We start from the raw sequence: 24,405 nt of genomic DNA, 5'->3' as shown, positions 1-24,405 counted from the left end.
AATTCCCAGGAAAGGCCAGCGATGTGGCAAGGGGAGGGGATTTAAGGATGGGTAAAACTTGAGACTAGAACCGCAGCCTCCCACCCCTAATGTACTAGGTAGGATAGAGTCTAAGATTTTGTGCTGTTTGGAATAAGGGAGAGAAGTGGAGACATTTGTTCAAAATAACCAGCAGAAAACATCTTCCAGAAACCAAATAAAAGTCATAGAAGCCCTTTGTTATTGTCAGTCCCTCAGATGTCACCTCACTGTTTAAGGAAAGTGATAGCTTTTCTCTGACATTTGAAAATGTTTTTAAGAGTTCATCCCATCAACCTATCATTTCTCCCTTCTTAGAAGACAGGATGGCCAGGTGCAGTGGCTCATGCCTGTAATCCCAGCACTTTGGGAGGCCGAGGCGGGCGGATCACGAGGTCAGGAGATTGAGACCATCCTGGCTAACACGGTGAAACCCCGTCTCTAATAAAAAAATTAGCCAGGCATGGTGGCGGGTGCCTGTAGTCCCAGCTACTCGGGAGGCTGAGGCAGGAGAATGGCGTGAACCTGGGAGGCAGAGCTTGCAGTGAGCAGAGATCGCGCTACTGCACTCCAGCCTGGGCGACAGAGTGAGACTCTGTCTCAAAAAAAAAAAAAAAACAAAAAACAAAAAACAAAAAAGACAGGATGAGAATGGGGCAAAATTGCAGCCATGCGAACAGAACAATTCCGGAGAGCAGGGTGCTACCGGGCCTGGATGGGCAGTGGCGCCTTGATAACGTCTTTAAAAGACATTATCAGCCTAATCGTTTCCCACAAGGGCAGACAAAATGAGCTTAGGAAAGACATCTGAGCAGGGCTCTTGAAGAGATTTTTGTCATGGTGGGAAATTATACTAAGCAACTTCTAAGGTTTTACTCAAAACCAGCTTGGCTGTCCCCAATCCCAGTTCTGCAAAGCGCTGTTATAGACATAGGAGTTAACAGAGGGACTGTTCACTCTAATCTCATGAAATCTCCTACCCCCAGGCTAATTCAAGACCTTTACAGGACCATGACACTAAAGGGTTGTGAGACCCTGCTTCCAAATCATATTTAGAATTAAAATACTAACCTATGAAGTACATAAAGGCCAACCAAGTTCTGATTATTTTTATGATGTTTACTAGGGTAATCAAAAATTTAAATTACTAAACCAATTCTTCTTCTTCTCCTCCAAATATTCTCAATTTATTGGTTGGTTTTGTTTTCCCTGCCTTGCTTGTCCCCAGTCTGCCCATTTGGTAACCCAACACTGCCTAACCCCCACTTGCTTACCTTTCAGGTGGTAAATTGGTGGCTTAGAGTCACCAACAGCCACACTATAAGCAATGTGTACAAAGGGAGCATGCTCTCTGCTACCAAAATGCATGTGGTAACAATAGCCACACTGACGTAATTACTAGATCCCAGGTGCTTTGTTCCAAACGCTTTACATTGTTCTAATCCTTACAAACTCCTGCAATGTCAGTTTTATAACCAAAGTGGCTAAGCCGACATTCAAAGCCAGGTGTGATTCCTCTGAGTCAGAAAGGCTCAGCTGAAAAGCTCAGCTGATGTGTATGACACAGCACACCAGCCTAGCCAATCAGACATCAAATTCAATCACCCCAGCAGGAAATCTGTTAAGAACTGATAGTGCCCAGGCATGGTGGCTCACACCTGAAATCCTGGCACCTTGGGAGGCCAAAGCAGGAGGATTGCCTGAGCCCCAAGAGTTCAAGACCAGCCTGAGCAATGCAGTGCGATGCCCGTCTCTATTTTTGGGGAAAAAAAAAAAAAAAGAAAGAAATTTTTTTTTAATTAGAAAAAAAGAAAAAGAAAAAAGAACCAATGAAAAACTGCTATAGAAACACTTTCTGTGACTCTGAGAGCCTTACTGGCAGCTCTGAACCTGGCAGGGCTCCTTCCAGCTCCTGAACTCTTCATGATCCCCAACTGCGGTGTGGTCAGGTTCATTGTTGGCATCAAAGTCGTCCCCCAGGGACCCATCAGGGAAGTCTCCACAGTCACTCTCCTCAACTTCGGCATTGATGTCAAATACCTGGTCATTCTTCTTAAACTTGTCTACCAGGGCCGACACAGACTGGAGGGACAAAAGAGGGTTCTGTAATTCTCATTCCTATAACCACCTCAAATCACCACTGGAGGGACAGCCTTCTCACCCTTAAATTTCAGTTTCCAGCCTTCTCCTTCCCCTGAGCCACCCTTCCCCATCCCCTGCCTGCCTGGGCCAGGACTCTCACGATAGTACAGTGAGGGGGAAGTTTATATTGTGCAGCACAGGAGGAAGCTGCATTGTTGTCAGGCACATTTTGTAAAACATGAAACAGGATTCTGTACCCATTAACTACATGTTTGCAGAAAACAGTTTTCCATGGAGACCATTTATTTTGGAAATTGTAGTAAGTAGGCTAAAGGGGGCCATGCTAAAAATACACAGAGGAAAGCTCTACACATGACAATTTCTCAGGAAACTCTGTGCCAAGGGACTCAACCCCAAAGAGCAGGAAATTCCTCAAGCTTGACAGCAGCCTAAGAGATTCGAGGCCACTGGGATAACCACATTCAAGAGTAAATCTAATTATAAATGTTCACTGATTAATGCCAGGGCCGCCTTACCCTAGGATAGCAGAAGAGAGGACATAAGCTGATCCCGTAACTCACTTACCTCTAGAATAGTCCTGCTGGGGTTCACAACCCTACCCCTCCTCCCTCAGGGTTTTTGTCCCTACAGAAGTGCCAAAGGAAATATTTTCTGTACTCCTGGCTAAATAAAGATGATGCCACAGTTTTGGTTCCCATTGGGCAGGACCACTCTTGAGCCAACTAACTGAAACCATGAGCCACTAAAAGTTGACCACACCTCATTATGTGTTTCACTGTCCCATTGAGTAAACTGGAACCCGGCCAGGGAAGGGCAGATCTGGCGATCTTCTGCACACTGCTGCAAGGGCGCTAGAGAGGATGGCAAGATCACAAAGAGAGATTAAAAGTGGGTCAAGTGCATTCCTTACTCCCTTCAGAATGATACTGAGTGGGACGAGAGACGAGAGGCACAGTTACCTCATTGTCTTCCAGCAAAGGCTCAAGTATCACCAGTGGCTGGCTGGCTGCCAATCTGCGTCCCTGACTCTTCTGGGGGCAAGCAGATGCATCGGCCACACCCACGCTGGAGTGAGGCTATGCACTGTCATCGCACAAATTAGTAAAATACTAGAGGAGAAACCTAAAGCACAGACATTCGATTCTAAAATGAATTCTGTGACCTATGCTATATAGCTGGGAAATCAAACGCTTCGTCTTAAAAATACACTAAGTGCATAGGCAATCAAGTAATGGTACTTTAACTTATTTTTAGTCCCAAACTAGAGAAGACTTACTTCAGGGGATTAGAGCCCCATATGAGAGCACAAACTTGGAAAATATTGTTAGCACAAAAACTATACTAAACAAAATTGAGGCAAGAATAGAAATGACAAGAATGGGAGCTGTAACAACTGCCCAGCCTGGAGGGGGAGTATTAATTTCATTCAACACGTAAAAATGACTGCACTTGAGATGAAGATCAGCGAGAGTACGAACACTGCAGTGGAAATCTGCAGGAGGGGGCAGCTCTTCTGGAACCCCAAGTGTAGCTACTGCACTGCATGCACCTGGCCTCCCTACCTGCTGGCACCTCATTACAACATCCCGAGGAGAATCCCCAACTCAGGCGTGGAGGCGTAAATGGGAGGGATGCTAAAATCTCTGTCAAGCCAGTATAGGGGACTGATAATAGGAGAGATCAGTTCTTAGACTGCTGCAGAGGAGTCTCAAAACAATTCACAATGCTCTCTTCTCCTCAGGGCCCCCTGGATGGGGAGCAAATAAAGACAAAGCCTCTGGCTAGGCAAAGGTCTCTCTAAGTCCCCTTCCCAAGAACAAACTCTGACACTCCAGGAGGAATCCAGGTCTCCAAAATGTGACTTGGAGAGCTGACTGCAAACAGTGGGCACCTAAGGTACGGGGCACATCAAGACCAAGAGGCAATGGTTTACTGTTTTAGACTCCATGCCGCAGAGAAGACAAAAGTTAGTGGGTTGCAAGGTACTCCCAAAAGGATACACAATTTGGCATTCCAGAGGAAACTTCTGGGTAATTTAAGCAACATAAGAGCATGATGGGTTTATTGTACCCCATGGTTATGTAAAAAAATTCCCCAATGACTGAAATGCTCTGGTGAAAGGCATCACTTGTACTTACCTTTTAAATCTGTCATTTCTACACAACCTAACTCTGGCAACTCCAGAGGTTCTCCCGTGGAGAGAGTCTGGACATCAGAGGGAAACAGCAGTTCACTTCTGTAGTCCTGGCAGTGGAGAGTGGACAGAAACACCCCTGCTGTGCTGCACTCATCAAATGAGGCTGCTGTCTTCTGAAACATGGGATCAATCTGAACAGAGAGACAGAAGAAACTGAAGATTTATGGCATGTAGCCAAGGGAAAGATAAACTCTCATGCATTTGGCCCCGCTCATTAGCAGGTATATACACTGGACTGAAATATCTCCACTCATGGTCAAAAGCGGTTTTTTGTTTTTTTTTTGAGATGGAGTCTTACTCTGCCGCCCAGGCTGGAGTGCAGTGGCGTGATCTTGGCTCACTGCAACCTCTGCCTCCCAGGCTCAAGCGATTCTTGGGCCTCAGCCTCTGAAGTAGCTGGGACTACAGGTATGCACCACTACACCAGGCTAATTTTTGATTTTTAGTAGAGACGGGGTTTCACCATGTTGGCCAGGCTGGTCTCAAACTCCTGACCTTAAGTGATCCACCCACTTTGGCCTCCCAAAGTACTGGGACTACAGTTGTGAACCACCGCACCCAACAAAAGTGGCTTTCTAACTGATCAGATAAAATCCCGGTTCAAAAGAAAGGCTGGTTACAGTCAGGGGATAAACATATACCGCTCCAGAAGACAGTATGTGGTGGCAAGTGTACACTGTGTCAAATGGCTTTTTTATAATACATCTGGACGTGTATCCTTGCTGCTGGTCTCCTTCTATAAGTCACTAACAAATTCCATTGGCTTAAAAAGCCTGTATGATAGGGCTAGTCACAGGGTTCTATTGTTCCTCTGAACAGAAATATCTTCTAAAGTTTGGAAGAACATACCCAAGATATCCAGGCAAAGGACAGAGTCAGTAGGGCTAGCTGGCTGGGTAAAACCTGAGAGAGGTTTTAAGAAGGTCCCTAAGGCTGGGTCAGGAGCAGGAGTGGCATGGCCATATGACACCAAACCCAAAGGCAAAAACAGGCACTGGGCATAAGAACAGGGACAGGGTGAACCACACACATGTGCAGCAAGAGGCTAGAAGCCCCCTGGGACTCTGCAGGTGACCTTGAGACAGGAGATACGGTTGGGTATGGGGTTCACAGGTCTTCCTGATGCCTCAGAACGTGGCTACTACGGAGAGAGAGGGGCTTGGATAGGACAACACAGATATGCCTCCCTGGCCCCCTTAGCTTGGAGTCCAAGCTTATCAGAACTGAGGTTCAGTCCTGCCATACCATAAACCCATCTCACCATTCTTTGTCCCAGAGCAGCACATTCATCATCTCCACATTCTCCCGTCCCCTTAGCCCTCAGGCAGCCACACGACCAAGTCGGTTTCCTCCCAGTGCATCTTTCCATCTCCAGAGCCAGCAATATGACCCTTATCTCTGGCCTCTCCCAATTCCCATCCTAAAAATACCAGTGCCATTACTCCTATTCCCTTCTCAAATGCTATCCAGAGTAATGGTTTCCCACCTGGAGCCTTGCACCCCTAAAAGTCTTGGGTAAGTAGTTAACAGAAGTATACTCAGCACTTCAGAGCCAACATGGAAATTGTACACTGACCCACATTAAAGCTGAAAGCACTACGACAATGTTCCTCACTTGTGTCTAGAATTATATCATGTGTGACAACAGAGGGATTTATATCCCCAAGCAATTCAATGGGACAATGAATTATGGCTGACCGTGTAGTTTGAGTAGATGAAACCTTCTGAAACAAGGGTCCACAGTAAGGAAGGACCACAATAAAAGGCCTTAGAATAGACTGAATGATACAGTTCAAGATCTCTTTAGGTGATTTCTAAAAGCAAATCCTTGGCGCTAGCCAAACTCGTATACTCTCCAGCTTCCTAATCAGAACCTTCCTGTGCTATGGCTTTTGCTTTTACACCTCTGCTTAGAATCACCTCCTTGGCAATGCCTACCTGACAGACACCTAGCCTTCCTTCACGGCCCAGTTCAAGTCTTGCTTCTTCCATAAACTCTGAGCCCTACCAACTCTGGTTTCCTATAGTATGTGCCTTGACCTTCCTTGCATTCATCTACCTGTATTCTCCTGGCATAAAGAACTGAAGCATAATCAGGTTTGAATCCTCTATGACAGCAAATGTTCTGCACATACCAAAGAGCTGTGTCCAAAAGAGATCGGCTCATATATAAAGAAGTGCTCTCAACTAGACACACCCAAACATTTGCTTTCTGATCTCTAAGAAAATGAGAGTTTACAACTGTAATCCCAGGTGTACTGGGAGGCCGAGGCAGGCAGATCACTTGAGGTCAAGAGTTTGAGACCAGCATGGCCAACATGGCAAAACCCCATCTCTACTAAAAATAAAAAAATTAGCCAGGCGTGGTGGTGCACGTCTGTAATCCCAGCTACTTGGGTGGCTGAAGCAGGAGAATTGCTTGAACCCAGGAGATGGAGATTGCAGTGAGCCAAGATTGAACCATTGCAATCCAGCCTGGGCAACAGAGTGAGACTCCATCTTAAAAAAAAAAAAAGAAAAGAAAATGAGAGTTTAATAAACAGTTGAAGCTTTAAATTCTGTTTGTGACAATCCATCCCTCTTTTTTATCTTCCATACTCTTGATGATTACAAGTTTACAGCAACTTACAGAGCAAAAAAAGCTTTCCAGGATTGGAGTATTTTGGCATTTCTTCATGACAGTATTCATTTCACTTGGCATAAACATACCATAGCCTGTCAATATCAGGCTTAGAGAAATCAGCCCTACTTGCTGCTCTCTCCTTTTCTCTTTATAACCATGGGAAAAGCTAATGCAGGCCTGGGAAATAGTCCGTTTTCCTCAGGCTCCCAGAATTGAGATTATCTGGTAAGAAAGATGACGACTACAAAACAGAATTTCCAAACATCCTGTACTTAATAATCCCTGATTGATTTGAACATTTCACCATAGAATCAAAGCAAGAATGACAGTAAGGGCCAGGAGCGGTGGCTCACGTCTGTAATCCCAGCACTTTGGGAGCCCCAGTGGGCAGATCACTTGAGATCAGGAGTTCGAGACTAGCCTGGTCACCATGGTGAAACCCCATCTCTACTAAAAATACAAAAAAACTTAGCTGGGCGTGGTGGTGTGTCCCAGCTACATGGGAGGCTGAGGCACGAGAATCGTTTGAACCGGGGAGGCAGAGGTTGCAGTGAGCCAAGATCGTGCCACTGTACTCTAGCCTGGGCCACAGAGCGAGACCCTGTCTCCAAAAAAAAAAAGAATGACAGTAAGATAAATTCCAGATTATCTGGGAAGGGGAAAAAACAAGGAGAATTGGGGGAGGGAAGGGAAGGTAGAAAGGGCTTTCTGGATCCCTATGACTAATAAATAATACCGCTTCAGATGTGTGTAGCATATCACCATGTTTAAAGACCTTGACATAGGCCGGGTGCGCTGACTCACACCTGTAATCCCAGCACTTTGGGAGGCCAAGGCGGGTGGCAGATCACAAGGTCAGGAGATCAAGACCATCCTGGCTAACACGGTGAAACCCCGTCTCTACTAAAAATACAAAAAATTAGCCGGGCATGGTGGCGGGTGCCTGTAGTCCCAGCTACTCGGGAGGCTGAGGCAGGAGAATGGCGTGAACCCGGGAGGTGGAGCTTGCAGTGAGCTGAGATAGCGCCACTGCACTCCAGCCTGGGTGACGGAGCAAGACTCTATCTCAAAAAAAAAAAAAAAGAGAGAGACCTTGACATAAATGGATTCACTAATATAAAACCGAGATGTGGGTGGGGCCAGCATTCCCCATTTTTGATGGTATATGACAGTGAGATTCACACCTCTTTCCAGGTCACACAGCTAAGCACCACACCTGGTCTGTGTCAAGGTCTTTAAACATGGTGATATGCTACACACATCACCCACAGTTAACGCTGACACACACATAAGGGAAAAAATACAACTCCCTCTCCCCACAAGAGCCAGCCACTCTCGCCTCTCCCCTCCCTCTTAGGCCTCATTCTCAGTGACTCTCCTTCCTCTGGCCCCTCCCCGCCCGTGCACAGCAATGCCCCGCTCACCTCACCACTCAGCATGGGCATGGCAATGCCCCAGCTCCCTAGCCCCTTGCACACTCAGTCTTACCACTACCATCTGCTATAAGAACACTGGCATTCATCTCACTGTTGCCCTTCATCTGGCTTATTTATTAATTACACAAAAAGACCCAAGACACCCACAATTCTACATTTCTTGGACTCTAAGATCTACAGAACTCTGATGCCACCTCCCACCCCACCACAGCCCCCATCTCTCACTCCTCCTCAAAAACTGGTGTTTCCTCAGCGCCCTCTAGACTCAGTCATCAGCAAAATTCTCTCTATTGCCCACTTAGTTCCTGAGGATTATCTCCACCTACTTATTCTAATTTATGTATTCTCAATGGTGTTCTCATTTCACTCTCAAGGGGTGAAAACTGTTTCCTAGAGGCAAGGTGGAAAAAATCTTAGATATTACAATAATGTTTGCCTATCCAAACCTCTACCCTATCTGACAAAATCTTATTCCTTAGTATTTCATTTCAAGGGGAAGGAGTAGGCACAAAATGTCTAAATGGGTCTGAAGGGGCAAAAGTGATAAAAAACAGGCTGAGGGGCACTGCTCCAATTGAGACATGGTGCCAGCCTGAGGATATGCTTCCCCTGCGGGCCTCTGCAGTGGCTGCTTTCTCTTCACAGCCCTCAAACCAGTGGCCTACAGGTGGGCCAGGTGATTGCAGCATCCAACTATCCCCCCTCCCAATTTCTGATGCCCCAGCTCTGAGTACAACATCAGCCTTTGCCACTGTCTGCCCATCTGTGTTGCAGTCATCTTCCAATCCCCAGGTCACAACCTGCCCCTCTTCTCGGAAGATCTTAGTATTAGTTTATGGCTCATTACTAGTCTCCAAATTTATTCCTGGTGTAGCTCTTATTGATTTCAATATCCATGTTGATCCATCCAGTACACTGTCTCTTGGTTGATATCCTCTCCTTCAATGGTCTCCTTCATCCTAAGAAACCCAGGACTCCAAGACAGCCAAGTAAGACACCAACACAGCCTAGTAAGACCCCTACCTCGCCTCCGCCATTTGTTCCCTTGCCTACTCTGAGTTGAGTCATTAACCATGACTGCAACCTCTCCATACGCTCAATTCTAAGGGCCCGTCTCTGGCAACCACCTCCTACATTTCCAGCTCACCCCTTCTTGTCCCCAGCACCACGAAGTCTTTGACCCCACCAGGCCTACAATCTACTGATTATATTACTTTCCACTGCCCCTCATTCCCCTCTCTTCCGAGGTAAAATTCCCTAAGCAGTGAATGCAACCACACCTTTACACATGCACTCGCCTCCTCCAGTGTCCCTTTCCAGCTGTGTCCATTCACTCAGCTCAACAGGATCCTATATTAAACCCAACTTTCTGCCTACTCCATGATTGTACCCACACAGCTATTCACGGCTGGACAAAGACACAAAATCATGCTGACTGACCTCACTTTATATCCATCTGCCACCACCCTCAAGTAGACCTTAAGTTGTCTGACAGTCACACCATAACTCCCTAGTTCATGTACTCGCCCACCTCCTAGAGGACTCTTTCCTACCCTTTCCCCTCCTCACGCCCCCAGTGCCTTCCTCCCCTATCCTCACTGTAAGCTGATGACCTGGCTTCCTGTTTTAAGACAGTATCCAGAAGGCTCCCCCATGAGTGCACCCAAACAACACCCGTCAGCCGAGCCCAACCTGTGCTGTCCATTCCCTTCCTCTCACCTGCGCAAGGACATCACCCTGGCAATTCTCCTTTCTGCTGCATCATCAATAATCCCTTCTCTGAACTAGACTGCTGTCATCAACAAAATATGCTGTCATTTCTCCCATTCAAAAACAAAATCGAAACTCTTGGCCTTACTTTTCCCTCCATTTGCTATCCCAGTACTCTGCTCCAAATTATAGCAAAACTCTTCAAAACAACTACCTATATTCAAGTGTTTTCAGTCCTTTCCTCCCATTTATCATAAAAAAATTTCAGATCCACAAGAATGTTGAAACAGTAATATGAATCTCTGTAAAGCTTCTACTCAGATTCCCCAATGGGTAGCATTTTGCATATTTGTTTTCACTTTCTCTCTATATATCTCTCTCCCCACCCCAGAGTCTTTTGTCAGTAATCCTCATGACACTTCACCATGTCCCAGTTACTAAGCTACTGCCTCTCAGCTCTAAGCCTACCCTCTCTCCTTGGCTGTGATGCGGGATCTGGGACATTCAGCTTTGCCAGCAGCTCCCTGTTAGGCTCTACCAAGAAGGGGCACTAGAGGGAGACTACAGGCTCCAAGGGAGAGAAGGCACTTGCTCCTTTCTGCAGGCTGCATGTTAGGAGAGCGTCACCCAGCAGTGTTCCACCCCGGCTGCAGCAGAGCCCATCTGTAGCAGCAGCTAAACCCCACTGGCAGATTTTCACACTCACAGAACCAGCCTTATTGAGACACCAGCACCAGCCAGCATGCCCCCGCTCCAGGGTCTGGGTCCTGGGCACACAATCCCCTCCCTCAAACTCAGGGACACTAGCATCAGCCAAGCCCTTCCCTGGAGGTCTGAGCTTGAGTACCAGAGGGGCCCCCACTCCAAGCTATTAGTGGCCTCAGGTTGCCACATTTGGCATGGTTGATCATTCCCCACTCCCTAAAATATTCTCATTTGGATACCACGCTCTTCTGGTTTTCCTCCTACCTACTGGATGTTCTTCAGCTCTCTGAACTCCTAAGATTGGGGAAAAGGAACTCCCAGTCTTTTTCCCACATACATTCATTTCCTTGGTGACCAATTCCAGTTTTGTGACCTTAATTACCATTTATGAATGTTGTGGAGGTAAGAGAGAGAAGTAATCTAGTCTACTGCTGGTGGGAGAGTAAATTAGTACCTTTTTTGAGGGCAACTTAAAATCCATGTCTCAGAATTTTCTTACAGATATTCTCCCATACGAGTGCAAAGATAATATGTATTAGAATGTTCACTGAAACAATGTTTTTAATGGCAGAATTAAAAAATAAAATTGTAGTAACACCTGTTTGCTTTAAATTAACTGTGCTAATTATAGATGAGACCTCCAGTACCATTTGTTTAAGCAGATTGCTTAGGATTTGCTAGATGGATGATTTAAAGCTAGGATTCTGGGGTTAGACCACTTAGCTTCAACTTCTAGCTCACTTACTAGATGTGTCGTTTTGGGCAAGTCATTGTGCCTCAGTTACCTCTTCCTAAAATGATACAAGAATGTTGTGAGGATGAAATGAGTTAATACAGGTTACAGGTTTAAGGAAGCACATGGTGCTCACTATGTGTACATTAAATGTTAGCTAACGTAACCACTGCTACATTTACCAGGAAATAAAATTAATTTTTTATCAATTAGATTTCTCAGCAATTTGCAGTCTCTTCCTTCTCAATCATTCTGAAACACTGAGGGACTTACTTTTAGTCTTTACTGTCAAGCTAAAAGATGATAATGCAGAGATATCAGTTGAATGTTTTACTCCCTTGAGGCTTAAACAGGCACACACCAGCAAGGCAGCCTTAGCCCTGCCAAGTCTCAGCCCCTAAGGTTCTGAATTAGTCAGAAACCACACTGCGCATACAGTTCCTCACCTCACACTTGCGATCTGCTTCAGAGACATTAAGGTTGTTTATGTTCTGCTCAATGGTTCTGCGTAAGTGCTTCTTCTTTGGCTTTGGAGCCTTTTTGGTTGTTCCCATTTCAGTAGCACTTCCATCTAAAAGGAGAAATACAATTGCGTACTGCAAGGGCTGCTTTGAAGCATGTGATGAACTAACTCAAGTTCTTCAAAACTGTCGTAATTTAAACATGTGAGGCCGGGTGTGGTGGCTCATGCCTGTAATCCTAGCACTTTTGGAGGCTGAGGCAGACAGATCGCTTGAACTCAGGAATTTAAGACCAGCCTGGCCAACATGACAAAACCCCATCTCTACAAAACGGTACAAAAATTAGCCAGACATGGAGATGCAGACCTGTAGTCCCAGCTACTTGGAGTGGTGAGGCAGGAGGATCACTTGAACTTGGGAGCCAGAGGCTGCCGTGAGCCAAGATCACACCACTGCACACCAGCCTGGGTGACAAAGTGAGCCTCGTTTCAAAAAAAAAAAACTCTAACCCCAACCAAACAAAAAACATGCAGTTCTCTCAAAACATCAGGCATATTTAATCTGCAACTTATGGAGAAACCAAACTATTAGATTTGGCTTCTCACGCAAGTCCATTTCCAAAGACTCCCAGATCAGAAGTTCCTTACTTGGTGATGTTTACACAACCTAGCCTAAATAAAATATAAACGCTTTTATAAGGCCCTTCTCTTTTTCAAGGAAATATAACTTTAGTGTTTGAGTATCTTCTCATGTAAGACCGTATATGGTTCTAAAAATGCCCTGTCTTCAATAAAATGAGATCACTGATTTCTTGTGACCTTCTTCTAGTATATTACTCAAATAACTACCTGGTATGCCCTAAAAAGAGCCACTTAAATCCAGATCCCTACCCACCTACCAGCAACATGGCCTTCCACTTCTTCCAAAGACGGTGCATCTTTGCCCAGCCCCCCAAGGACTCTGTATACATCAGCATGGACGGCATCCACGCGCACGGCATATATCTTGGTGCTGGCATCCAGAGTACCCGCAGCCACCTAGTCAAACAATCAGAGCTGCACTCACAAAGATGCACAAAAAAGAACTTCTGAACAGGTAAAACACAGCAAGCTTCACAAAATATTTATTTGCCCCAAGGAAGCAATGACAAAGATCCCTCTATGACTGATAGGGAATAAACAGAATATATATTTTCTCTGTATTTCATCAGTTTAGGAAATGAGAGTAAATTAACTAACATAACATCTAAATGAGAAGTCTCTCATGTATTTGCAGAATTCAACTGTGTTATGCCAAGTAGTAGAAATCATCATCATTTAATTCAGATGCAAGAGAAAGTGGACATCATTCTTACTTTAAAGTTGGTTGGTTCAGTGTCTTTCTGTTTAAGAATCTCTGACATAAAATCAATCAAGTGCAAACCAAAAGCATTCTTGGTAGTGATTTTCTGAAAACAGAAAATTGCAGAAAGGATTGTTATTTATAGCCTAGGCTCATGTAAATAATGCTGCTTTTAACAGAGGAAGCTAAGTCTTTACATAGGAATACCCACATATTGTCACTGATCTCTCTTCCCAAAAACACTTGTCAAGAGCCAAATCCTCACAGGCATGTCCTCATGTTCAAGGCTAGGGAATGATGGCACAAAATTCCTGAATGCTCAGTGTGTGCAGGCCCTGCTCTAAGCACTGCATGCTCCAAACAACTTCATGAGGCAGGCACTACCCCCATTCTCCAGAGAAGGACACGGAAGCAAAATGGTTGGGTGGCTCACACACAGCTTAGAGGCATGTAGCCTCCAACTCAGGCTAGCTCCAGAACTCTACTATTAACTCATGCGCCATGCTGCCTTTCTAGATACACGGCGGATAGCTGGCAGCCTCTCAGGAGGTGCACCATGGGTCCAGAGGAAACAGTAAAACCACCAGCATTACTGGTGGAAACCACCAGCACTAAGATGACTCACTGGAGAATTATCATCATTGATTGTGCATTATCTACAGAAACAAGATAGCTGGATTTCCCCTGTGATCAAGGGATCACATCTTCAATAATAAACCAGCAGATACTCACATTTTCAGTGGACAGTTTGATACAGGTGGAGTAATGTTCCGTAATCTGTGTGTTTGTAAACTTGGGGATAGTAGCTGAAACGTCAATACTCCTAAATGGAAAACAAAAACAAACAACTGGCAAGAATCCATGAGAGTTTAAATTTTCAAAACCTAGACCCCTGAAGTTTTGTGGAGATGCCTGGACCTACGCAGCCCACATCAAGGCAGCCGCCTCAAGAAGAACCAGCCCAGGAGCCCCTCACCTGCTGGAGGGGGAGGCCAATAAGCGAGGTGAGTCAGTGCTGAACTGCAAATCAAAGACCCTTGAGCGCCTCCGCTGCAGCCGCTCCTTCTCATCGTCATTCTGAGGAAAGTCTTCGAGGACTGGGGTGCCAGGAATATTGAGAGGCGCCTTCCTGGGCAGGGGCATCGGGAATACCCGCTCTGAAGGAGAGGAGGCACTGTGGGGGTGTCCTCGCGTCTCTGAAGAAGAGTTATTCATTGTGGCTGGCAGTGCTGGAACAAAATTCTTGCTCAAGAAACCTTCAAGAGAACATTTCCTATATCCAAAGAAGACTTGAGCCTGTCACAGGGGTGGAGGTTCACCACACACTGTCCACTGAGATCTTCTCCAACTCTAATACTTAATGGCTAGAACCTCTAGAGTTTGGGTTTCTTGGAGGTGCAGGGGGGAGGCCATAGGTTTCTGATGCTTCTTTGCTAATCTGGGACAAATATCCACTCTGCAGCTATTGTGAATTTAAGTACTGCACGGATATAAAAATGGATGATATAATGTTGCTGCCTCTGATAAGCTCACAAACTGGACAACAGACATATACAACCCATCATGCCAGGTAAGACAAGGGAGAGACAGATGCTGAGACAAGGGTGAGGTATGGCCTATAGAGTCAGACAGGCTGGGCTCTAATCCCAGCTCCTCCATATCTTGGCAAACAGACAGAGAAAAAACAACATAAACATGTAAAACAAATAGAATGTTCCAAAGAATCATCCAGATTATTTGCTAACTACAAAGGTAAAAATGTCTTTTACAATAAAAACTCTACCAGTCACCACATTAACCAGTCATATGTAGCCTCACTAAAAATCAATCTGAAAGTTACTCATCTCTTCATGTGACACAATGTGAAATTCATAGCATCACCCAGGAAATATTTCCACCAAACATGTTTAACCTAAATTTAACCAAAGAACTTTAGATCTTTAACTTCTGGTTTATAAGAAATATAAGGGGTCGAGGAACAAGTTAAATGATATCACAAGGAAACACTCAGACAAATCTAGAATGCAGGACAGTTTTCAAGAAAACTAGCTCAGTCTCTTAACTTAAAAGATAACTAAAAAAAAAAAAAAAAAAAAAAAAAAAAAAAAAAGGCTGGACACGGTAGCTCATCCCTGTAATCTTACCCTTTGGGTGGCGGAGGTGGGAGGATCCCTTGAGGCCAGGAGTTAAGAAACAGCCTGGGCTACCGGGCACGGCGGCTCATGCCTATAATCCCAGCACTTTGGGAGGCCGAGGTGGGTGGATCACCTGAGGTCAGGAGTTAGAGACCAGCTGGCCAATATGGTGAAACCCCGTCTCTACTAAAAATACAAAAGTTAGCTGGGCGTGGGGGCGGGCGCCTGTAATCCCAGCTACTCAGGAGGCTGAGGTGAGATAATCGCTTGAACCCGGGAGACAGAGGTTGCACTGAGCCAAGATTGTGCCATTGCACTCCAACCCAGGCAACAAGAGTGAAACTCCGTCTCAAAAAAAAAAAAAAAAAAAAAAAGATGCTTATTAGTATCAGTCATCCAACTGAGTTAGACAGGTAGGTATCTAATCCCAGAATTTAGGGAAAGTTCCAGATGAGATACACACACTGGGAAGTCATCACTTGTAGAGGGTATTCAGAGCCATAATACTAGATGAGATCACTAAATAACTGAGTAGAGGAACACTGTAAAGGTTTAAAGAGCAGGAAAGCACTTTGGGAGGCTGAGGCAGGCAGATCACATGAGGTCAGGAGTTCGAGACCAGCCCGGCCAACATGGTGAAACCTTGTCTCTACTAAAAATACAAAAATTAGCTGAGCGTGGTGGTGGGCGCCTGTAATCTCAGCTACTTGGGAGGCTGAGGCAGGAAAATCGCTTGAACCTGGGAGGTGGAGGCTGTAGTGAGCCGAGATGGCGCCACTACACTCTAGCCTGGGCAACAGAGTGAGACTCTGTCACAAAAAAAAATAAATAAATAAAAATAAAGAAGGAGAAACCAGCAAAAGAGCTGGGAAATGTGCAACTAGTGAGGTGGGAGAAAATCAGGAGAATGTGGCATTCTAAAAGCCAGGTGAAGAAAGTATTTTTAGGGGAGGAGGATGTGATAAACTATGTAGAAGATGACTGAGAACTGATCATTGGATTTAGAACCTAGGGTTACTAGTGATCTTGACAAAAACAGTTTTCCTAGAGTAGTAAGGGAGAAAGCTGAACTGGAGTGGTTCAAGTGAAGATGGGAGAAGAGAAACTGGAGACAGCAAACGATGACAAGGTGTTCAAGGATTTTTTTTTTTTTTTTTTGGGACTGAATCTTGCTTTGTCGCCCAGGCTGGAGTGCAGTGGCAGGATCTCAGCTCATTGCAACTCCGCCTCCCAGGTTCAAGCGATTCTCCTGCCTCAGCCTCCTGAGTAGCTGGGACTACAGGCGCCCGCCACCATGCCCAGCTAATTTTTTGTATTTTTAGTAGAGACGGGGTTTCACACTGTTAGCCAGGCTGGTCTCGAACTCCTGACCTCGTGATCTGCCTGTCTTGGCTTCCCAGAGTGCTGGGATTACAGGCGTGAGCCACCACGCCCAGCCCAAGGACTTCTACTGTAAAAGGGGGGAGATAAATGAGAAGGTGAGAGTTGAAAGGGAAGTGAGGAATTTTTAAGACAAAAAAACAAAACAAACAAACAAACAAAAACCTCAGCATGGTAGAAAGAATGAAGCAAAGAGATTGCATTAGTTTTCTATGGCTGCTGTCACAAATGACCACAAACCTAGTGGCTTAAACACACATGTGGCTGGGCGCAGTGGCTCACGCCTGTAATCCCAGCACTTTGGGAGGCCGAGGCGAGCAGATCATGAGGTCAGGAGATCGAGACCATCCTGGCCAACACGGTGAAACCCCATCTCTACTAAAAATACAAAAAATGAGCCGGGCGCAGTGGCGGGTGCCTGTAGTCCCAGCTACTCGGAAGGCTGAGGCAGAAGAATGGCATGAACCCAAGAGGTGGAGCTTGCTGTGTGTGAGTCGAGATCGCGCCACTGCACTTCAGCCTGGGTGACAGAATGGGACTCCGTCTCAAAAAACAAAAACAAAAACAAAACCACACGTGTATGTGTTCTCTTGCAGTTGTGGAGGGTTACATTCATTCTGGAGGCTTTGAGGGGAGGATCTGTTCCTTGCCTTTTGCAGCTTCAGAGCTGCCTACATTCCTTGGCTCACTGTCCCCCCATCACTCTAACCTCTTGTTCTGTCATCACATCTGCTCTCACTCTGCCCCGACGACCTTCCTCTTACAAGGACCACCGTGATTAAACTGGGCCCACCCACATGATCCGTGATAGTCTTCTCAACAGCCTTAACTTAATCACATGTGCAAAGTCCCTTTCACCATGTAAGATAACATATTCACAGGTTCTGGACACCTTTAGGGCAAGTGTTATTCAGCCTATCACAGTGACCATCCAACATAAAAGGTAAAATTTGCTGAACAATGTACTCAAGCAGGTAAAGGGGTTGCCTTTGTAGAGAGCACAGAAAGCCCATCCTCAGCAACAGGAGAAAAGACAGAGGCACAGGCACAGATGCAGGCAGGGAGCAGGTGCAATGCCAGACTTGGGGATGTTCCTTTTTGTTTGCTTTTTTTTTTTTTTTTTTCAGTAAAATAGGAAGTAAAAACAAGGCTGGGCGCAGTGGCTCATGCCTGTAATCCTAGCACTTTGGAGGCCAAGGTGGGAGGATCACTTGAGGTCAGGAGTTCGAGACCAGCCTGGCCAACAAGGCAAAACCCCGTCTCTACTAAAAATACAAAAATTAGCAAGGTGTAGTGGCGCATGTCTGTAATCCCAGCTACTCGGTAGGCTGAGGCAGGAGAATTGCTTGAGCCTAGGAGGCAGAGGTTGCGGTGAGCCAGAATCAAGCCACTGCACTCCAGCCTGGGGGACAGAGCGAGACTCTGTCTCAAAAAAAAAAAAACAACAACAAAAAAAAACGGTTGTTGGAGTCAGGGAACCAGAGAGTGAATTAGAAAGATATAGGTGGTATTGAGAAGTGGGGTACTTTGCCAGGCATCTGTGGTTCCAGCTACTCAGGAGGCTGAGCTTGCTTGCGCTCAGCAAGGCTGCAGTGAGCTAGGACAGCACCTGTCAATAGCCACGCACTCCAACCTGGGCAACACAGCAAGACTCTGTCTCTAAAAAATAATAGGCCGGGCGCGGTGGCTCATGCCTGTAATCCCAGCACTTTGGGAGGCTGAGGCGGGCAGATCACAAGGTCAGGAGATCGAGACCACCCTGACTAACACAGTGAAACCCCATCCCTACTAAAAATACAAAAAATTAGCTGGGTGTGGTGGCAGGAGCCTGTAGGCCCAGCTACTCGGGAGGCTGAGGCAGGAGAATAGCGTGAACCCGGGAGGCGGAGCTTGCAGTGGGCCGAGATTGCGCCACTGCACTCCAGCCTGGGCGATAGAGCGAGACTCCGTCTCAAAAAAAAAAAAACAAAAAAAAAACAAAGTAAAAATAGGAAGGGAGGAGGCAAGAGACAGAGACATTTTTAGAAACGGAATCAAGAGGACTTGTGAGGACAGTATTTGGATGTGAGCACAGTAGGCTACAGGCTAAGGAAGGAAGCTGGACCTTTGGAGAGGATACCTTAACAGAAATAGGAAGCACTGAAGGAGAACCTTGTCTAAGAGAGAAACTAAACTTGGAATTAGAGGCATGCTTTAATTCTCCAAATCTTCTTTCCGTGGTTTCTCTCCTTGCCTTTGATATTATGCATTCATTCATTCAACCGATGGTTACTGAGCTCAAAGACACTTCCTATGTCTACTTCCTCATTTCCCACTCATTTTTAAACCCACTCTGGTCTGGTTCCTATTCCAACTTCATGAGAACTATCTTTTCGTGATCATCTACAACTTCCATGTTGCCTAAACCCTATGGTCATTTTCTGGCCTTTCTCTTGGAATCCAGCAGCATTTGAAACAGCTGACAGTCCCTTCCTTGTTGAAACACTCTTGGCTTCTTCCTATACCACTGTCTTTTGAGTTTTTCCAGCTCATCCTTCTCTATCCAGCTTCTAAATGTTGGTCCTAGATGTGCAGGGCCTTCCTAGTGTTCTCACCTGTTCCCATGGTTTTATGGTCTAATGGTCTATATGATAATGGTATCCAAATTTATTTCTCAATCCATGGGTCAATTCCCTGAGTGGTCCATATAACTCCCCTGAGAGCCAAATTCTCATTTAAGTGATTATAGATCCCTTCACCTGAGTCTCTCTCTGGTAAGTCACACATATCATGTCCAAAATGTAACTCAATTTCCAAATCTCTTACCCAAGGCCTCCAGACCCTGCCTACGTGTCAGGCCTCACTAAGCTTGGTCACAATGTTCTGGTCAGGTCCTAGGCCAGGCCAGGCTCTTCCCTGCCTCATTTTTGTACTTGCTCCTTCTGCCTGAAACACGTTCCCTAGTATCTGCCTAAAGATCTTCCCTGAACCCCTAGCGGAGCCACCCCCACTCTGCTATACTCAGTCACAGCACTCAACTTCATGTGTAATTATTTCTTTTGTTTACTGTCTCCCCAACTCCAACAGTATAGAGATATTATCAGTTTTGTTCGCCCAACGGGAGAGCTCAGTACTTCTGAATAGATGCAAAAATAAATGCATGCATGCTAACCATACAACGGTAACCACATCGCTTCCAAAGCCCTGAAAATAACGTCTATTCCAGGAAAACCACCATTTTAATGGAGAGACACCGAGCACGCTTCGGGAGCCCAGGGAGGACGCCGCCCCACCGCCCGCCCTGGAACTGAGGAGTGTGAGACCGGGCCCGCGCGCGCTCCGACACCGGCCGAAGCCGCTTTCTGATTGGCTGAGTGCACAAGGTCCGCCCGCCCCGCGCCGGCCCTCCTCTCCCCTCCCTTCCCCCCGCACCGGCCTCAGCTGTCGGCCGCAGGGCCAAGACCCGGGCTGAGCATATCCTCTCTCCCCGCCCAGGCCAGCCCGCCAGCCCTGCCCGCCCGAAGTACTGCTTCGCTCGCGGCCCTTCCCGCCGCCCCTCCCGACTGCCCGGCTCACCTGGGCCAGGAGGTCCCATCTTGCCTTGGCGTCTCCTGAGCTGGTTTTAAATCGCGCGCGTCGAGACGCCTGAGCGTCGTAACGGCCGCGTGACGTCGCCGGCGGGCGGGGCCAGCAGCGCGCCTGCGCAGACCACTTCGGGCCTCCGCGGGTGGCGGCAAGAATGAGGAGTTCTGGGTTGAGGACTCCGTCAGATTGGGCTTCTTGGGGTCGGTGGACCCCCTGAAATAGTATGAAAATCCCCTCCTTTCGAGCACTAGGTGCAGGACTGGGCTTGGGGACCCAGCGTCGAGCAGGGCGAGCAAGGTTCGTCTTTCGTGGAATTTACTTTCTTTCTTTTTTTTTTTGAGACGAAGTCTAGCTCTTGTACCCCAGGCTGGAGTGCAGTGGCGCGATCTCGGCTCACTGCAACCTCCGCCTCCTGGGTTAAAGCGATTCTCCTGCCTCAGCCTCCCGAGTAGCTGGGATTACAGGCGCCTGCCACCACGCCCGGCCAATTTTTGTGTTTTTAGTAGAGACGGGGCGAAGGGGCGGTTTTCACCATGTTGGCCAGGCTGGTCTCGAACTCTTGACCTCAGGTGATCCGCCCACCTCGGCCTCCCGAAGTGCTGGGATTACAGGCGTGAGCCACCGCGCTCAGCCCGTGGAATTTACTTTATAATGGGGAGGCAGATGATCGAGAAAACGAGATTTATTTCCCATAGAGATCTGTGCTGTGTGGGCAGCAAAACCCTGAAAACCTCGGGGAAGAGGGACAGAGGGGAGCGGGAGCCTACGTGGGAATGAGGAGCGGTCCAGGTGGGGAAGAACTGATGCAAAAATGCTATATATACATTTAATATAGTACAAAATGTACATTTAATATAGTATAAAATATAGTATAAGATGAAGGCCATCGTTTTATTCAGATTCTTGTGAATAGCTTCCTGGAAACACCCCCCACCCTTCAAAAATAAAAATAAAAAATAAAGGTTGAAAAAGCGAAATAAGCATAAAATGCCATCTGTCCCCTCAAGTTTCATCTAACCCTAAGGATTGAATTATTGGAGTAAAGGCCAGGGTGATTCCCTGGAATATCCCTAGCACATCCTAGAATTTCTTGTAACTCTCATATCTGGCATCTTTTATAGTGTTTCTCTTCAAGGACACTGTTGGCATTCAGGGTGAAACAATTCTTGGCATGATAGGATGTTTGCCCTCTTTGTGGGCTCTTAAGCCTCCGTGACACCATTTGCCCACTAAATGCCATCAGTGCTGTCACTCATTTTGGCAATCAAAAAGTGCCACCCTTTGTTGAAAACCACTTTTTTTTTTTTTTTTTTTGAGACAGAGTCTTGCTTTGTTGCCCAGGCTGGAGTGCAATGGCACGATCTCAGCTCACTGCAACCTCCACCTCCCAGGTTCAAGCTATTCTCCTGCCTCAGCCTCCTGAATAGCTGGGATTACAGGCGCCCGCTACCACACCCAGCTAATTTTTGTATTTTTAGTAGAGATGGGGTTTCACTATGTTGGTCAGGCTGGTCTCGAACTCCTGACCTCAGGTCACCCGCCTTGGCCTCTCAAAATGTTGAGATTATAGGCATGAGCCACTGCGCTGGGCTGAAAACCACTTTTTAAGCCTATCTGTTGTTTGTATAAACTTGTTCTTCTAGTGACCACCTTCAGATCTTCAGAGTGTAAGGCTGTGTGGGTTAGAGAAAACAGGTTGACACTTTTTATCTCAGCAAATGATACCATCAGCCACCCAAGAACCCAAATCAGCACCCAGGAGTCATCCTGGGGGACTCCCTCCCTTTCTCTCCCCACACAATCCATCATCAAGCAAGCTATTTTCACCTCCTAAAAATCGCCAATCCTGCCTTTCTCCTTCCATCCACATTACCTTCTCACTGGCCTGCTCTGGCCCCCTCTCAGGCCCTGAGTTACTAGTAGTGTATGCGGAGTCCAAATCTGAGCTGTCACTCCCACTTGTCCCCCACCACTTCCTCCTGGAAGTATAACACTTCAGGGGTTCCACCACCCTGGGAACCTCTAAGCGTCCTACAAGGCCCTGGAAGGGTCTTCCTGCCTGCCTCCCCACCCTACAGCCTCTCCAGCCTCCTCAGGGACCTTGCTGCCCTTGCTCCCTGCCCTCCAGCTGCCCTGGCCTTTTTTCAGATTACTCTCATCACACCTGCTCCTACCCCCAGGCCTCTGCACACACACACTTCTCTAGCTAGGATCCTCTTCATCCCCGTCTTCACCCCCGTAGCTCCAGTTAGGTTTCTGTTCCCCTCAGGTTCCTCAAGGAGACCTTCCCTGATACACACAACTCTCCATACTGGAGGCTTCAGGAGAACTTGTCACAGCTGCAATTTTCCATGCACTAGGGTGACTATTTCATGTCTGTCTCCTACATAGACCGTCAGCTCCATGAGGATGAAGCCATATCTGCTCACTGTGGTTTTCCCATGGCCTGGTGCTGGCCCTGGATATAGCAAGTACTTAAATATGTATTCAATGAGTACAGCTGGAAGACAATTTTAAATCCTGGGTTGGGCACATTAACCTCTCTGGGCCCCATTTTCTTCCCCATCTATAAAATGGGGAAGGCAGTATCCTCGCACTGGACTTGCTCAGTATATGCTAGGGTCCCTGTCATCGCCCTCACTTGTTCTCTCTGCTGAATGCATCTGAGAGAGGACATTGGGACAAGTGTGATCCTTTGGATTCCATGTGTACATAACAGCAGCAAGGGTTAGGAGGTGATACACTGAATCAGGAGCCTCTGAAGAACAGCTTGGAAGCCCTGGGGGAGGAAAGCTACTAAGTGACCCACTAGGTGAGCCTTTAGGCTGTTCTGTGGGAATAATGGAGCCACCTGAGCTGCTTCCAGCTTCACGTGCGGGAAGGCAAAGCCAGCTCCATGCCCAGTGTCTCTCTGGGCCAGGGCTGCCTTATGCGGGCAGGTCTTTCACCTCCTGCTCTGAATGCCATCTTTGTTTTGTTTTTAGGGCTATGAAGGGCGCCAAAAGAGTGAATGATTTGGCTGGGCGCAGTGGCTCAAGCCTGTAATCCCAGCACTTTGGGAGGCCGAGGCGGGCAGATCACAAGGTCAGGAAATCGAGACCATCCTGGCTAACACAGTGAAACCCTGTCTCTACTAAAAATACACAAAAAAAATAATAATAATAATAATTTGCCTGGCGTGGTGGCGTGTGCTTGTAGTCCCAGCTACTCAGGAGGTTGAGGCAGGAGAATGGCATGAACCCGGGAGGCAGAGCTTGCAGCGAGCCAAGATTGTGCTACTGCACTCTAGCCTGGGCGACAGAGCAAGATTCCATCTCAAAAAAATAATAAATAAAGAAGAGTGAATGATTTATCACTGATATCAGTGGTGTACAAAGCTCAATATCTCTATGCAAAAGTAAAGTAGTTAAGGTTCCTCCACTAATCCTAGGCTGCCAGAAAAGCAGAGCTCGTGTCGTCTCCCTTCCCCACCCCATTTCACTCTTCATGGAGATTCCACTTTCCCCAAATAAATGCGAAACTGCCTTAGTTTAGGTGAGAAACAATAGTGTTATCCATTGGCTACCTGAACAAGCAATCTTTTGGCTTCAAATTTGCCCTGACTTTCCAGCCTGCAGCTGGCTTATATAATGATGTAGTCTGTGATAGAAACCATCAAGTCACTGGGACTCAGTAGGCATGTAGTTGAAATGGCTTTGCATTCATTTTGGCCTCTAAGCAAATGCCTTTTTTTTTTTTTTTTTTTTGAGATGGAATTTTACTTTTTTTGCCCAGGTTGGAGTGTAATGGCGCCATCTCGGCTCACCACAGCCTCTGCCTCCTGGGTTGAAGTGATTCTCCTGCATCAGCCTCCCGAGTAGCTGGGATTACAGGCATGCACCATCATGCCCAGCTAATTTTGTATTTTTAGTAGAGACAAGGTTTCTCCATGTTGGTCAGGCTAGTCTCGAACTTTCAACCTCAGGTGATCCGTCCACCTCAGCCTCCCAAAGTGTTGGA

At 46.7% G+C, this 24,405-nt stretch overlaps 1 protein-coding gene across 4 annotated transcripts in view; it reads right to left on the bottom strand.

The window, feature by feature from the left end:
* Positions 1-20,500, bottom strand: part of NCAPH (non-SMC condensin I complex subunit H) — a 38,080-nt gene extending 17,580 nt beyond the window's left edge. For 3 of the 4 annotated variants that reach the window (XM_054475820.2, XM_054475824.2, XM_054475822.2), the window contains exons 1-9: positions 20,398-20,497; positions 14,304-14,556; positions 14,060-14,150; positions 13,341-13,433; positions 12,885-13,023; positions 11,972-12,096; positions 4,260-4,449; positions 2,881-2,972; positions 1,895-2,100 (exon numbers count right to left, since the gene is read on the bottom strand). In XM_054475820.2, coding sequence (XP_054331795.1) covers positions 1,895-2,100; positions 2,881-2,972; positions 4,260-4,449; positions 11,972-12,096; positions 12,885-13,023; positions 13,341-13,433; positions 14,060-14,150; positions 14,304-14,556; positions 20,398-20,416 — 1,208 coding nt within the window. In that variant the 5' untranslated portion in view covers positions 20,417-20,497. Of the gene's footprint in view, positions 1-1,894; positions 2,101-2,880; positions 2,973-4,259; positions 4,450-11,971; positions 12,097-12,884; positions 13,024-13,340; positions 13,434-14,059; positions 14,151-14,303; positions 14,557-20,397 lie in introns of all 4 variants that reach the window. The other variant, XM_054475821.2, reaches the window with a different exon arrangement.
* Positions 20,501-24,405: the final 3,905 nt, after the last annotated feature.

Source organism: Pongo pygmaeus, chromosome 12 (genome assembly GCF_028885625.2).
Source record: "Pongo pygmaeus isolate AG05252 chromosome 12, NHGRI_mPonPyg2-v2.0_pri, whole genome shotgun sequence".
In the NCBI taxonomy this organism is placed as follows: Eukaryota; Metazoa; Chordata; class Mammalia; order Primates; family Hominidae; genus Pongo; species Pongo pygmaeus.
Note: the sequence above shows the minus strand (reverse complement) of the source record. Positions and strands in the feature narration are given on the sequence as shown.